Source organism: Rhinoraja longicauda, chromosome 1 (assembly GCF_053455715.1).
Source record: "Rhinoraja longicauda isolate Sanriku21f chromosome 1, sRhiLon1.1, whole genome shotgun sequence".
In the NCBI taxonomy this organism is placed as follows: domain Eukaryota; kingdom Metazoa; phylum Chordata; class Chondrichthyes; order Rajiformes; family Arhynchobatidae; genus Rhinoraja; species Rhinoraja longicauda.
Genome location: NC_135953.1, coordinates 91,133,491 through 91,150,229, shown reverse-complemented (window position 1 = coordinate 91,150,229; position 16,739 = coordinate 91,133,491). Strand labels below are relative to the sequence as shown.

Below are 16,739 nucleotides of genomic sequence, written 5' to 3'. Positions count from 1 at the left end.
GAAGGAACTGCAGATGCTGGTTTAAACCGAAGATAGACACAAAATGCTGGAGTAACTCCGCGAGAGAAGCAGCATCTCTGGAGAGAAGGAATGGGTGATGTTTTGGGTCGAGACCCTTCTTCAGACTCAGATTCTGCAATGGTCTACTTTAAAAATATAAACTTTTTAGTCATTTAATAAAACCTTTAATTTTCAACTCTACAAGTTAACATGCTCACAGATGAGCAACACCGAAATTTTTAAGCGTGACATGTTTTTAAATACAAGAAATTTGAAACACAGCACAGAGATTCTGGCAAAGTCAACCAGTCAAATCACAATACAAAAGAGAAAAGATGTGTTCATGTTTCACGTGACGCTTTCAGGACAATTTTACGTTAAATATATTATCTTGCTGAATTACTTGCAAATTTTCAATGTCATAGTTGTTAATCGTCCCCAGCTTGGTCATGAATCAGTAGGGTGATGCCTACACTGGCAATGCAAATGATTCCTGTTAAAGGAGTAAAGGGCCTGTCCCACTTAGGTGATATTTTAGGCGACTGCCGGCGACTGTCATAGTCGTAGAAGGTCACCGAAAAACCGGCGGCTGAACCCCCCCCCCCCCCCACGACAATGTCTACGACAAGCTACAACAACCTACCACCTAGTCGACGTCAAGCCACTGCAAGCTACTGACAACCAGCGACCCAATCGTCGCGATTTAGGACGTCCACCTACGACCGCCCGTACGACAACCTACGACCACGCAGGCGACAACCTATGACCCTGCAGGCGCCAACCTACGACAACTGAAGTGAACCTACGTCTACCCGCAACAAGCTACGACAAGCTACGACCCTGTCGGCGACAACTGAAGACAATTCACGTCATTTTGGCCTCCAGTTTTGACGCCGGTACCTGTCGCTGGTTGACATAGGTAGTCGCCAATGGAATTCACCGAAGTCAGCTCCGGCGACAACCAACATCACCTGGCGACAACTTACGACAGCACCTACATCAGAAGACGTCAAGCTATGCTCATTGGCATCAAACCAACAGTCGCTGAAAATTTGTAAACATTTCAAAATCCAGCGACGACCAGAAAAACGCTACGACTCTTTGGAGACTACTCACGACCATAAAGGCGACACCCCGGCGACCGTGTGGTAACAGCCTAGTTGCCTGTAGTCGCCTAGAAAATCGCCTAAATGGGGCTTAAGTAAACTCCTACACAGGTTGAATAAAATCGAAAATAAAATCTTGCACAAAACCCAAACATGTTACCTTGCTTCTCAGGCAAACACAGATGGCTCTATTACATATTGTGTTGCTCTTATGTTTCATGACATTGTCCAGCCATATATTACAGTGCTTCTCTTATAGTGATTGTGTGGTACTCTTTATGAATCCAATGGTCTGATTCTAGGACTGCCTGGAAATGAGATAGCGATCATGGCATTTAGCAAAAGCAGCACTTGGACCCGTTGGAATTTTTTGCATTATCTGTTAATGCATACAAGTGAAAGGCTGACAGTATACGGATGTAGATATTTAAACTCAAGCAACTCTTTGACACATGTAATTTGAGTCACTCTGAATATTTTAATCCCATTGAAGAATAAAAGCACAATTCAACATTGGTGCAAAAACAAGATTACAAAGGGTGAGCTCAGTCCCAGTTGTGCTGCTGAGTATAAGAAAATAACTGCAGATGCTGGTACAAATCGAAGTTATTTATTCACAAAGTGCTGGAGTAACTCAGCAGGTCAGGCAGCATCTCGGGAGAGAAGGAATGGGTGACGTTTCGGGTCGAGACCCTTCTTCAGACTGAAGAAACGACCCGAAACGACACCCATTCCTTCTCTCCCGAGATGCTGCCCGACCTGCTGAGTTACACCAGCACTTTGTGAATAAATACCTGTGCTGCTGAGTAGTCACTTTGTTTTTTTACAAAATCTGTAGTTATCGGGTCAGGCAGCATCTCTGGAGAAAAAGAATGGGTGACATTTTGGGTTGAGACCCTTCGTCGGACAGAGATAATTAATTCCCGATTTCACGAACTTTCAGTGGCATATTGAAAGTGTCAGTAAATTTGGCTGCAGGGTAGATTTATGGTACAATGCTGAAAGAAATTGGTGATTTGATGAGCAAGACAAAAGTTAAATAATAATGAATTAAATTCCTTATCCCAAATCCATATTATCTGTTTATTTGTGTGAAGATTTGGACTGAATGAAAAGTATTTCAGTATGTCTCTTACCATGCAGCTACCCTTTTCAATCTGCTCATTGGATCACTGCATCATAACGTCTCCATAATTCCCTTCCGATTGAAGCTCTATAATCAGATCTGGCTGCTCATTCTTCAAGATGTAAACATTCTAATTTAACATCTATCAATTGTTGTATTGCAATTCCTTTCCTTCTGTACATATTCCGCACAGCTCTGTTCATGGTGATATAAAAGTCATTACAAGGAATTTGCCCATCACGAGATGGATGGAAGTAGAATTTCTTTTTTATTATTTACCCTTATGTAACTCCTCCTGGAATAACCATTATTACTGGGAGAATATGTTCAATCGCTCAGCATAAAAAAGGACGCCCAGCTGCTATCAAATGGAATTCGTAAATGGTAATTTTCAGATGAAAGAATGGTCAATGGTGGTGTTGGCCAGTGTAACTATTGTACTTATTAATGACTTGAATGTGGGTAAAATTTTAGATTTGTCACAAACATCAATCTAGGATATGTACACATCAGTGTGAGGATAGTGCAAAACATAAGAGAATATACTAGGGCAGGATTTACACACTTGGAATCACTGTGTGCAGTTCCGGTCGTCCAATTATAGGAAGGATATCATTGAGTTGGTTATAGATATATTGCTTGGACTTGCGGGCGTGTTATAGGGAGAGGTTGGATAGGCTGGGACTCATCTTTGGAGCTTAGGAGGCTAAATGATGACCTTACTGAGGTGCACAACATCAAGAGGGGCATGGATAAAATCATCTATCACAATCTTTTTCCAAGAATACTAACACTCGAGGGCTTAGGCTTAAAATGAGAGGGGAGAGATTTAAGAGGGATCTCGGGGCATCAGTTTTAATCAGAGGGTAGTATGTATCTGCAGGATGCGATTATAATTGTGACGTTCATAAGACATTTGGACAGTTATATAGATCGGGAGAGTTTAGAAGACTATGGGCCATAAGCGGACAAATGGGGTTAGACCAGAATGCCTTCTTGGTTGGCATCAACAAGGTGGGCTGAGGGTGTGCTGCCATGCTGTGCAACTCTATACCTAAGGCTGACAGATTGGATGGACATCCAGCAATCAATTTAATACAGTGAAGTATGTGGTGATACATTTCAGGAGAACAAACAAGTAGAGATATTATAGGTTCAAAAGGTGTGAAGGAACAGAGAGAACAGTGGGTATTTGCGCATAATTTATTTTTCATGGTGGCAGGATACACGAGAGAGTACAGTGCCCTCCATAATGTTTGGGACAAAGACCCATCATTTATTTATTTGCCTCTGTACGCCACAATTTGAGATTTGTAATAGGAAAAAATCAAATGTGGTTAAAGTGCACATTGTCAGATTTTAATAAAGGCCATTTTTATACATTTTTGGTTTCACCATGTTGAAATCACAGCAGTGTTTATACATAGTCCTCCCATTTCAGGGCACCATAATGTTTGGGACATAGCAATGTCATGTAAATGAAAGTAGTCATGTTTAGTATTTTGTTGCATATCCTTTGCATGCAATGACTGATTGAAGTCTGCGATTCATGGACATCACCAGTTGCTGGGTGTCTTCTCTGGTGTTGCTCTGCCAGGCCGGTATTGCAGTCATCTTTAGCTTATGCTTGTTTTGGGGCTAGTTCCCTACAGTTTTCTCTTCAGCATATAAAAGGCATACTCAATTGGGTTCAGATCGGGTGATTGACTTGGCCACTCATGAATTGACCATTTTTTAGCTTTGAAAAACTCCTTTGTTGCTTTAGCAGTATGTTTGGGATCATTGTTTTGCTGTAGAATGAACTGCCGGCTAATGAATTTTGAGGCATTTGTTTGAACTTGAGCAGATAGGATGGGTCTATTCACCTCAGAATTCATTATGCTACTTCCAATAACAGTTGTATCATCAATGAAGATAAGTGAGCCTGTACCTTCAGCAGCCATACATGCCCAGGCCATAACACCTCCACCACCGTTTTCACAGATGAGGTGGTATGCTTGGATCTTGGATCCTTCTCTCCTCCATACTTTGCTCTTGCCATCACTCTGATATAAGTTAATCTTCATCTCATCTGTCTACAAGACCTTATTCCAGAACTGTGGTTGCTCTTTTAAGTACTTCTTGGCAAACTGTAACCTGGCCATCCTATCTTTGTGGCGAACCAGTGGTTTGCATCTCACAGTGTAGCCTCTGTATTTCTGTTCATTAAGTCTTCTGCAGATAGTGGTCATTGACAAATCCACACCAGACTCCTGAAGAGTGCTTCTGATCTGTTGGACAGGTGTTTGGGGATTTCTCTTTATGAAAAAGAGAGAATTCTTCTGTCATTAATTGTGGAGGTCATCCTTGGCCTGCCAGTCCCTTTGCAATTGGTAAGTTCACCAGTGCTCTCTTTCTTCTTAATGATGTTCCAAACAGTTGATTGTGGTACGCCTAAGGTATGGCTGATGTCTCTAACAGTTTTTTTTCATGTTTCTCTGTCTGATAATGGCTTCTTTGACTTTCATTGGCACAACTTTGGTCCTCATGTTGACAAAACAACAATAAAAGTTTCCAAAGGTGATGGAAAGATTGGTGGAAAGACTAGGTGCTGAGAACTCTCTTATACCTGTGTTTTAACACTGCTGTAATTTCAACGTGGTGAAACCAAAATGTATAAAAATGGCCTTTATTAAAATCTGACAATGTGCACCTTAACCACATGTGATTTTTTTCTATTACAAATCACAAATTGTGGAGTACAGAGGCAAATAAATAAATGATGGGTCTTCGTCCCAAACGTTATGGAGGGGACTGTACTTGGTAAAGTACATGGGAACCTGAGATTCATGAACAGAAGCACTGAGTACACAAACAGGGAGGTAACGTTGAACCTTTCTGAAGCTCTGATTTGGCCAGACCCGGGGCATATCTGTTTCTGATCACTCTTCTTTAGGCTGCTTCCCTATGTCTGAAGAAGGGTCCCGACCTGAAACGTCACCAATCCATGTTCTTCAGAGATGCTTCCTGACCCGCTGAGTTACTCCAGCATTTTGTATTTTTTTGTGTAAACCAGCATCTGAAATATGCTGCCATGTTTCTACTGCTTCATACCAAGTTGGGTGATACGAGCACTTTAATGCGACAGTAAATGAGCGTGTCAATATATTGCAAAAACATTCACAATCTCAGAGGAAAAATGCAAGAGAAATGGGAATTAGTTAAAAATGACTGAGGTTGCAAAAAGTATAAAATGAAAAACAGCTATTTTCAGTCAAATGGACAAATTCAGTCCCTTTGGGTTTTATCAGAGCAAAACTGTAATATTTGACACGCTAGAGGTGTCCATCAGTAATGATTGCATGTCTATCTTGATTATAGAATGCCAATCTTATGTGCCTCAGTTACTGTGCTGGACTGTCCAAACATTCCGTGTCTGGATAGATTTAGAAAGTCTTCTTTATGGAAGTGGGCTCTTCCGCTCACCAAGGCTGTACGATCCATCAAGTACACAGTTACACAAATCCCTAATCTTCCATCAACTAGATTTTGACTGGCATGCCAAGTGAAAAAAAATACAGCCTGGATAGTTAATGCCATATTTTTTGATTTGTCATTCTCTCAGAATATTTTCTTTAATTCTCTATAGATATTCAAAACAGCAAAGTGACTTATTTTTTAATTCAATTAGACCAAGGGCGGCACGGTAGCGCAGCGGTAGAGTTGCTGCTTTACAGCGAATGCAGCGCCGGAGACTCAGGTTCGATCCTGACTACGGGTGCTGCACTGTAAGGAGTTTGTACGTTCTCCCCGTGACCTGCGTGGGTTTTCTCTGAGATCTTCGGTTTCCTCCCACACTCCAAAGACGTACAGGTATGTAGGTTAATTGGCTGGGTAAATGTAAAAATTGTCTCTAGTGGGTGTAGGATAGTGTTAATGTACGGGGATCGCTGGGCGGCACGGACTTGGAGGGCCGAAAAGGCCTGTTTCCGGCTGTATATATATGATATGATGATAAGTGGACCTGTTGGGCCCAATCCTCATAGAGGGGGATCAGGGAAGGGGAGAGGGTGTTGTCACTGAGTGAGCCCTGGACTCAAAGTCTCTCCTGTATTGGTGTAGCACCCTCAACCCCCCCCACTCAATCCCCCTTATCCCCCCCCTCCTCCCCCCACTGACCCACTCCATCCCCCCTACCCCATCCCCACGACCCCCACCCCCACTCTCCCAGACCACCTTCACGTCACCCATTCCTTATAACCTGAGATTCTGGCTGTCCCGCTGAGTTACTCCAGCATTTTGTGCCTACCTTCGTTCTGTAACATTGAGTGTTTGCTTAATGTGAATTGGATATAACGCGATTGATGAATTGTGGAACACCTTTGTTTTACATGGGCCAAATAGGTTATAGTGTGATTTTAATCAGTGTTCAGAGAACTACTTTAAAGATAGGTTGGAAAACGACAAGCATAAAAGATGATATTCTCAACAAAAGAAACTGTTTTCCATCTAACCCCTCTCCCTGCAGTAATCAGACACCATTGTCTCTGAAGAACCCAGACTATCGGTTTCTACATGGGTGGCCAAGGAAATTGACAAGAATCGCTTCTAATGTCACTTATGCGGTTATATTAAACAATATGACATACAGCCTTTGGTATTTATAGCTTGCAGTAACAAAAATTAACTTGTTGCTATTAAAACAACCCTTATTTTTGAAAATCCTATGGGAGAAATAATAGTTCTTGTGGCTCTGAAACTAGCCCTGAAAAATCTCCATTGACACAATTCATTTTATAATGCATTTTTCTCTCACACAAGCTTTCTTAGGAAAGCAACTACAGCCTTATTGTGGAACAGTCTGTAGGTAGTACCTGAAAATATCTGATGTTGGGATGGGTGAAATGTACTTCATCCACTCCACTGAAATTTGTGAGGATCTTCTCAAGTTCAGGGCTGGGTGCTTTCACTAGCTATTGACTGTAAAATTCGAACCAACAGGTGGGAGGCTGGTGCAGTGTGAGTGAGCAAGTTGCACTGTGTTACTTTTTTTGCATCTCTTTCATTCATTGTTCTATATCTCTCTGCATCATCGTCTATGTCACTCGTTTCCCTTTCCCATTACTTTCAGTCTGAAGAAGAGTCTCGACCCGAAATGGCACTCATTCCTTCTCTCCAGAGATGCTGCCTGTCCCGCTGAGTTACTTCAACTTTTTGTGTCTATCTTCGGTTTAAAGCAGCATCTGCAGTTCCATTCTACACAAGTTACAGGGACCAATGGGAATTGTTTGAGACCTGGTATAGATTCACCGAGCTAAATGGCCACCTTCAATATCATAATTAAATGTACACATCAAGCGTGTCATGACCCCATCATAGATGTAATCATATTCATCCTTTAGTATCTTCACCTGGGTTCTCTGTGGGTGCTCCTGTGGTCAGCCGCCGTGAATTTAATTAAAGATTGGCGCAAGCACAAGAATTACCCAGATGGTTGCTTCTCTGTGAATGCCTTTAACAAAATGGCTGATTGGGAAGACACCTCCCTGACAGAATTGCTACTACCCCATGCCTCGTGAGAATATTGTGTTCAATTCTGTGCACCATGTTATAGGAAAGATATTGTCAAGCTTGAAAGGGTTCAGAAAAGATTTACAAGGATGTTGCCAGGACTAGGGGATGTGAGCTATAGGGAGAGGTTGAATAGGCTGGGACTCTATTCCATGGAGCGCAGGAGAATGAGGGGAGCTCTTGTAGAGGTGTACAAAATCATGAGAGGAATAGATCGGGTAGATGCACAGAGTCTCTTGTCCAGAGTAGGGGAATCGAGCACCAGAGGACATGGGTTCAAGGTGAAGGGGAAAAGATTTAATAGGAATCCGAGGGGTAACTTTTTCACACAAAGTGTGGGTGGCGTATGGAACAAGCTGCAAGAGGAGGTAGTTGAGGCTGGGACTATCCCATCGTTTAAGAAACAGTTAGACAGGTACATGGATGGGTGGGGTGGGGGAAACCTTTCTTTTATTAGGTCTCTTCCCCGGGGCGCAGCTCGGCCGCGGGGCCTTCCATCGCCCGCGGGGCCTTCCATCGCCCGCGGGGCCTTCCAGCTCGGCCGCTGGACTTAACATTGCTGGCGCGGCTCGGCCGCGGGACCTAACAGTGCCCGGCGCGGCTCGGCCGCGGGGCCTTCCATCGCCCGGTATGGCCGCGGGACGGTTCAGTGCTCGGTGCGGCTCGGCCACGGGGCCTTCCATCGCCCGGTGCGGCTCGGCCGCGGAACAGTTCAGCGCCCGGCGCGGCCGCGGGGCCTTCCATCGCCCGGTGCGGTTCGGCTGCGGGACTTAACATCGCCGGCGCGGCTCGGCTGCGGGACGTTTCAGTGCCCGGTGCGGCTCGGCCGCTGGACTTAACATCGCCGGCGCGGCTTGGCCGCGGGACGTTTCAGTGCCCGGTGCGGCTCGGCCGCGGGACTTAGCAGCGGCCGCGGTGCCTTCCATCGCCCGGCACGGCTCGGCCGTTGGACTTAACATCGCCGGCGCGGCTCGGCCGCGGGACGTTTCAGTGCCCGGTGTGGCTCGGCCGCGGGGCCTTCCATCCCCTTGCGGGGGCTGTGCGTGTCGGTTGCCTCGGTAGGGGTCGAGCTGCCTGTCCGTGGGCGCGGGGGGGAAGAGAGTGGAAGTTTTGTTGCCTTCCATCACAGTGAGGGAGTGTTTGGAGTCACTGTGATGGATGTTTGTGTTGGGGTCGTGTGTCCTGTGTTCTTTTCTTTTTTGCTGTGTCTTGTGACTGCTGAAATTTCGTTCGGTATTTATACCGAATGACAATAAAGTTTTGTTATACTGTTATATACTGTTGTACCAACTACTGCATGACCACTTGAAGTAAAGAGGTGATAAGTAGAACAAGAATAACAAGATGAGAGGGGAAAGATTTGAAAGAGATCTGAGGAGCAATTTCTTCACACTGAGGGTGGTAGATATATGGAGTGAGCTGCCAGAGGAAGTGAGTGAGTCAGGTACAATAACAACTCTTAAGTGCCATTTGGACAAGTTCTTGAATAGGAAGGGTTTACAGGGATATGGCCAAGTTTTGGGCAATGCGACTCGCGTAGAGGGACATCTTGGTCGGCATTAACAAGTTGGGCCAAAGGGGCTGTTCTCATGTTGTGCGTCTCTGTGACCTGCAAGAAAATATAGAAAGCTACAGAACTCGAAATAATCAGGCCCAAATGTTGATCTGGTACAATGGGATTTCAGAGCAAGTGGTGTTGCTGAATACAAATTTATGAAAATATGGGACGAAAATGTAAATATAAAACTAATAACTAAATGGTGTCAATCTCCAGAGTAATGCACAGTAAAAGCCTTGAGGTCTGATGGATATCACTGAAATGAACTGCAGGACAAATCATAATGATCATAAATGCAACTCATCTTTAGTTTCTATGGAAAACAAAAGGCGTGATGACATTGAAAGTATGCAGGGAGCCGTTTTCCCCTTATGAAGAACTGTATACAATTGTGGCTATTACACATTCAAAAGAATATTATGTCTTTGATATTCATCCTTTTTAGGGCCCTGAGGCATTGCTTTGCCCCATGTCAATGCTTAATCAAGTCTGTCACAAAAAAAGCCAAAGAGATATTTGAAATAGTGTTCAGGTCACCCAGGAATATGCACTAAAATGGGATCTGTCCAATTCACATTGCGATCGTACTCAATTCGGCGTAGCTTCCCACAATTAATCACACAAACTTTGGGCATGGTTCTACACAGTGAATGGTAGACCCCTGGGGAGTGTTGTCAAGCAGAGGGACCGGGGAGAATAGGTACATAGTTACCTGAAGGTTGCTTCACAGGTAGATAGGTTTGAATGGCCTACTCCTGCACCTATTGTCTATTGTCTATTGTCTATAAAGAAGCTTTTGGCATAGTGTACATCACTGGACATAGAAGTCTTCATCACTGTACATAGAAGCTGGGACATATGACAGTTGGACACGACATTGGCGAGGCTACAATGGGAACATTGTATCCAGTTTTGGTTACTCTGCCAATTGGGCAGGCTAAGACTTTATTCCTTGGAGCATAAGAGGCTGAATGGTGATCTTATAGAGGTGTATAAAAAAACATGAGGGGCAGAGAATGCAGTGTTTTATCGAAGCTAAGGGAATCAACAACCAAGCTGTATAGGTGGCGACAGCTTTTTAACTCAGAGGGTTGTGGGTATATGAAACAAACTGTCAGAGGAGGTAGACACAAAATGCTGGAGTAACTCAGCAGGACAGGCAGCATCTCTGGATAGAAGGAATGGGTGACGTTTTGGGTCGAGACCCTTTTTCAGACTGAGAGTCAGGGGAGAGGGAAACGAGAGATATGGAAGGGAGGTAGTTGAGGCAGGTACTGTAATAGCATTTAAAAGACACTTGGCCCAGTGCATGGACAGGAAAGGATTAGAGCACGGGTTCCCAACCTTTTTCATCCCATTTACCCCTGACAACTTTGCAACAGTAAATTTACCCCCACCCTGTTTTGTTCAGTAATTTGAGTTTACACTTCTACCATAACAAAGCAACCGACAAAGGGGAAATTTTAAAATACTGTTTTAACATTATTATTTTGATCAAATTTACCCCCTGGGTAAGCAAAATGTACCCCCTGGGGGTAAATTTACCCCAGGTTGGGAACCCTTGGTTTTGAGGAATATGGGCCAAAACAAGGGCAAATGGGACTGGTTTAGATGGGGCATTTTGGTTGGCACGACGTTGGCTAATAGGCCTGTTTCCATGATGTATGACTCCATAACACCCAATTCCCGAAGGGTTTAACCCTTACATGACCCACTCCCCAGTTTAGCCAAATACAAACAAAGCACACTATAGCTGCCGTGGAGGAGAGAGAGATTGTACAGAAGAGAGAAAGCTCACAGATTCACTCATAAAAGCATGGTCCTGACCTGAGATATACATTCCAGGGGGAACATGTGTGCGACAGAATCACTTGCCCGGAAGAAGCTGGTGCAAAATGACTCTGGATGCATTATTCTCTACATTTTCAAATCCCCACTCATCTGAGCCTAGCAAAGAATACAATTTATTTCTGACAATGCACATCATTGAAAACATTGCAGAGATCTTTTCAGTAATTGGTTAAAGGACTCATTCGCTGATGTATTTTGATCAAAGTTTGTCCTTCAAACCAGGATGTGTGGGATGATTATAGTTATTTGGACCCTCATGGATGATTGCTGGTGAAGTATGAGTTTAGTTTTTTTAGTTTAGAGATAGAACGCGAAGCAAGCCCTTCGACCCACCGAGTCCGCACCGACCAGCGATCCCCGTACACTACACTATTGACCTACACTGTATGGACAATTTTCAGTTTTGACCGAAGCCAATAAACCTACAAACCTGTATGTCTTTGGAGTGTGAAAAGAAACCAGAGCACCTGAGGAAAACCCTGCCCGTCTCTATCCATAACTATCTTAAACCTAATCGAACTGTGGTCACTGGTCCTTAAAGGCTCCTCCACACACGCTTCATTAACTTGCCCTTCCCCAATTTCCCAAAATACTAGATCCAGCGTTGCCCTCTCATGTGTGGGGGCCTCCACATACTGCTTAAGAAAAATCTCCTGAGTTTTGAGGAATTGCACCCCATCTGAACCCTTCATGCTATGATTTTCCCAGTCTATATTGGGAAAGTTAAAATCCCTTACTACAACAACAACCTTATTTGACCTGCAGCTGTCTGCAATCTCCCGGCACATTTGTTCTTCTAATTCCCATTGACTATTCGGGGATCTGTAGTACACCCCCAACAAGGTGATCATCCCTCTCTTGTTCCTCAGCTTCACCCATATAGCCTCACTAGACGAACCATCCGTAATGTCACCTCTGAACACAGCCGTGACATCCTCCTTAACCAACAATGCAACCCCCCTCCTCTTTTTCCCTCACCCCTATCTCTGCTAAAGCTCCTGTACCCCGGAATATTGAACTGCCAGTCCTGCCCCTCCCTTAACCATGTTTCAGTCATGGCTACAACGTTCCAGTTGCTCGTACCTATCCATGCCCGAAGCTCATCTGCCTTACCCATCATTCCCCTTGCATTAAAATACGTGCAGTTTAAACCAACCCTCCTTCCTCGCTCTCTGCCTTTCAGCTGCCTATTCTGTCCACTAACCTTTCCCACACCACCCTCCATACCAACTTCTAGCCTCTCACGTGCCTCTGTCCTATATGAGATCCCAACCCCCTTGCCAATCTAGTTTAAACCCTCCCAAACAGGAGTGTGGGAGTACAATCAAACCATACACAAGTACAAGTAGTCTGAAGAGAAAAAAAATAGAGTGCAGGATATGTTGTTCCGGCATTTGAGTGTGACAGTTACAAATAAAGTGCAGATAATAAGGGGCAGGGCTGCAATGAGAAAAGCTGGAAGATTGGGACTCCACCCTTTGCCGATGAGAGGTCTATTCAGTAGTCTGATAACAGTTGTAGAAGAAGCTATTCCTGAATCTGGTACGTGCTTTCTAGCTTTTGTATCTTCTGCCAGATGGGGGAGGGGAAAAGAGGGAATGACCAGGGTGTAAACGGTCCTTGATGATGTTGGCAGCATGGTGTAGATGGAGCCAATGGGGGAGAAGCTAGTTTGTGCGTTGGACTGGGCTACATCGACATCTCAGTAATCTCTTGGGCAGAGGTGTTGCCAAAACAAGTTTTTATTTCACAGGTTTATAGCAATAATTCTTTTATTACAAATATATTTGATACATTATAAATTGCATTTAATTGACAGTTCGTTGAGTTTTTTTGATAGTTTGTGAAATGTGCTGATCAACACTCCGAATTAAACCACAGAATGCAGGCTTAGAACAGTTTCACTTCAGAGTCAAACTGTATCAGATGACAAGTTGTGATGTATCCCAATAAGATGTTTTCTACAGTGCATCTGTAGAGGTCGTTTGAGACATATCAAACTTGCTTTGATTTCTGAGAAAGTATAGGCGTCGGTTTGCTTTCTTGGCTGGAGATTCAGTGTGGTTAGTCCAGGATAAATTGATGATGATATTTACAGCTAGGAACTTGAAGCACTTGACCATCACCGCTCCAGTACTATAGATGCTCACTGAGGCATGTCCACAACCATGGTTCCTGAAGTCAATAACTAGCTCCTTCAACCACAAGGGGGGTCACTAAACATATAAATCCAGGGAGACTCCATCTCTCTGTTGGCGTTACTTGTTTCCAGATTCGCTGTTGTTGATTTCGCCAGCTTTTCCTGCCATTTTCTCGTATGACTTTAGTTTAGTTTACAATAGACAATAGGTGCAAGAGTAGGACATTCGGCCCTTCGAGCCAGCACCGCCATTCAATGTGATCATGGCTGATCATTCTCAATCAGTACCCCGTTCATGCCTTCTCCCCATACCCCCTGACTCCGCTATCTTTAAGAGCTCTATCTAGCTCTCTCTTGAATGCATTCAGAGAATTGGCCTCCACTGCCTTCTGAGGGATACAGAGCGGAAAAAGGGTCCACCGAGTCCGCACCGACCCGCGATCCACGCACATTGACGCTACCCAATGCGCACTATGGACAATCTTTTACATTTATAACCAAGCCAATAAACCTACAAACCTGTATGTCTTTGGAGTGTGGGAGGAAACTGAAGATCTCGGAGAAAACTGACGCAGGACACAGGGAGAACATACAAACTCCATATAGACAAGCACCCGAAGTCAGGATCGAACCCGGGTCTTTGGTGCTGTAAGGCAGTAACTCTACCGATACGCCACCGTGCCGCCCTTCCCCTGCCCAGCTGGTCACATTCCAAATTCCCATTTTCCTTCGTGCCCTTTCTCGTTCCCATTTTCCTCAGTGGCATGGCTTCTCTGAGCTGTTCAAGTGATGATGCTCACTGCAAACCTAGGTGAGAATTCTCTTCCTCTGATATTTACCAAGATATGCTGTGGCTGAACTCACTACAAAGACAACAGCATAAGAGCAGAAGTGACATTGATGGGAGGTGAGATCAATTGAACATGATTTTTGTCTGATAACGTGTATGTTGGTATGCAAATTGCTGAATCCTGAATATACAGCAGTGGGTGAAGTCTAAACCAACAAAGCTGTAAAAGTGAATCTGGAAATATTTTCTTCTCTTTGAGTTGACCCCTTTTTTCCTTTATTCTGCAGAATAACACAGTTTGGAAGCCGGATTCTTGCCAAGATTGCAACTGCCACAGTGATATTGTCTTATGCACAGTCACCCAATGTCAGAACCCACAGTGTGATTTCAATAAGGTAATTCTGCAGCCGTATGTCTTTAATATCTCCCGATATCAGTGGCGAGTAGATTCCTAAGATTGTAATAGAAACTTATTAACGGTTTTTATTTCACAGGTTTATAGCAATAATTCTTTTATTACAAATATATTTGATACATTATAAATTGGATTTAATTGACAGTTCGTTGAGTTTTTTTGATAGTTTGTGAAATGTGCTGATCAACACTCCGAATTAAACCACAGAATCCAGGCTTAGAACAGTTTCACTTCAGAGTCAAACTGTATCAGATGGCATTCGCAATATTTGCGCATCCTGTTGAAGGAAGGCAAGGAAAAATAGGGCACAAATGAACTGTTTGTAGTTCTGTGAGGGATCCCGCCACTGAAGATTTCATACTTTATGGCCATTTGAGTTGTGCCAGCAGTTTTCAGAAGTCTCCACGCAAGGAACCAGGTCTGCCTCCAGATTATACGGCTGGCACGCACTCACTTCAAAAGCAGTTCATGAGCAGGTCTTCCAGGTTATCTCAGATTACAACGGGATCTTCATCAACTGGGACAATGGGCCAAGGAATGGAACATGGTGTTCAATTCAGATAAATGTGAGATGTTGTATTTTGCTAAGTCAAACCAGGGCAACACTAACACAGCAAATGGCGGAGCCCTGGGGAGTGTCGTAGAACAGAGCAAGACCAAGGATGTGCAGGTACATCGAAAATGATCACACAGATGGATAGGGTGGTGACGAACGCGTTTGGCACGCTTGCCTTCAGTGGTCAGATTATAGAGTACATGTGTTTAACGTCATGCTACAGCTGCACAAGATGTTGGTATAACCACATTTGGAGTACTGTGTACAGTTCTGGCCACCCTGCTATAGAAAAGATGTCAATGAATTGGAAAGGGTGTTTTTTTTACCCCCATGGAGCATAAGAGGTTGAGGAGTGACATAGAGGTTTATAACGTCATGAGAGTTGCAGATAAGTTGGATGGTCACAGTCTTTTCCCCAGGGTGCGAGAGTCTAAAATTTGAGGACATTAGTTTATGGTGAGAGGGGAAAAATTTAAAAAGGAACCGAGGGGCAACTTTTTCACACAAAGGGTGGTGGGTGTATAGATCGAGATGCTAGAGAAAGTGGTAGACAATTATGATATTTGCAAGACACTTAGGCAGGCACATGGAAAGGAAAGGTTTGAAGGGGTAGGGGCCAGGTGTAGGCAAGTGGGACTAGTTCAGTTAGGCAACTTAGTCGGCATAGATGAATTTTGCCAAAGGGGTTGTTTCTGAGCTGCATCGGTCTATGACTCTATGCCTGGATCCCTTGGTGATAGACAGGTGGGAATGAAGGAAATTCTCTTCGCCCTCATTTATTTTCTAATACTTGCTTTGTGAGGCACCATGTTTGAAACAGAGTAGAGATTTATCTGCCTTAGGCCTCAGTAACCATGTATCTGAGAGAAAAATTAGCATTTTCACCTCAATTTAGACAATAGAGAATTAAAAGTCTTGCCAACTTTGACTTACAGGACGGGGAATAATCTTGCCATGATAATAAAATAATTACACAATCTATTTATTTTTATTTTTATTTTTATTTATTAATTTTAAAATATGTAGTCACAGAATTTTTTTAATGCTGATTTTGATTCCTTACTTTATGTGAATGCCGTATTTATGTTGCGTCATGTAGTCACCTCTATGGAATTCCTTCCAGTTGAGGTGAAAGTCTTTCCTGATGAGAGAGTAATATTTATTAAACAAGAGCAAAGCTGCCAAGCGTGTGAACTGAAACAGTGCCTTGAGGCGAAACAAGATAAAATGTGTCACCTCCCATGCTGACAGACATGAAAAAGTAGAAAGAAGCAAGCTTCATGTGTGGTATTGAGAACAAAGCATGGTTGGCAGGCATATATTTTGTTATTGTTGTAAATGCATACATGAAAAGGGGATTTCTGCACACTTTCTATTTATATCAAGAAATCTTCACTGGTTGGTCCATTTAAAACGATTCTTTGAAGACCATCCTCGCATATGTTTTTTTTAAAATGATCAAAGATTTATGTGTCCACTTTGTCTGGAGTCCATTCCAAGTTTTGTTTAGTTTTTGCAAGAAGATGATACTCGGATACCTGCCATAAAATTTACTTACTGAATCTAAGTCTCGTATCTTACTGATTATCTTAAAATACTACTCATCAAACGTTGCCCATTATTTTTTTTAATTGCACATGTATTTAA

The 16,739-nt window shown here is 43.5% G+C and overlaps 1 protein-coding gene across 5 annotated transcripts in view; it reads left to right on the top strand.

Moving 5' to 3' along the window:
• The window catches only part of fras1 (Fraser extracellular matrix complex subunit 1), a 427,133-nt gene that overhangs the window by 146,681 nt on the left and 263,713 nt on the right, over window positions 1–16,739 (top strand). For all 5 annotated transcript variants that reach the window (XM_078402250.1, XM_078402222.1, XM_078402240.1 and 2 more), the window contains exon 3: window positions 14,409–14,516. In XM_078402250.1, coding sequence (XP_078258376.1) covers window positions 14,409–14,516 — 108 coding nt within the window. The remainder of the gene's footprint in view (window positions 1–14,408; window positions 14,517–16,739) is intronic.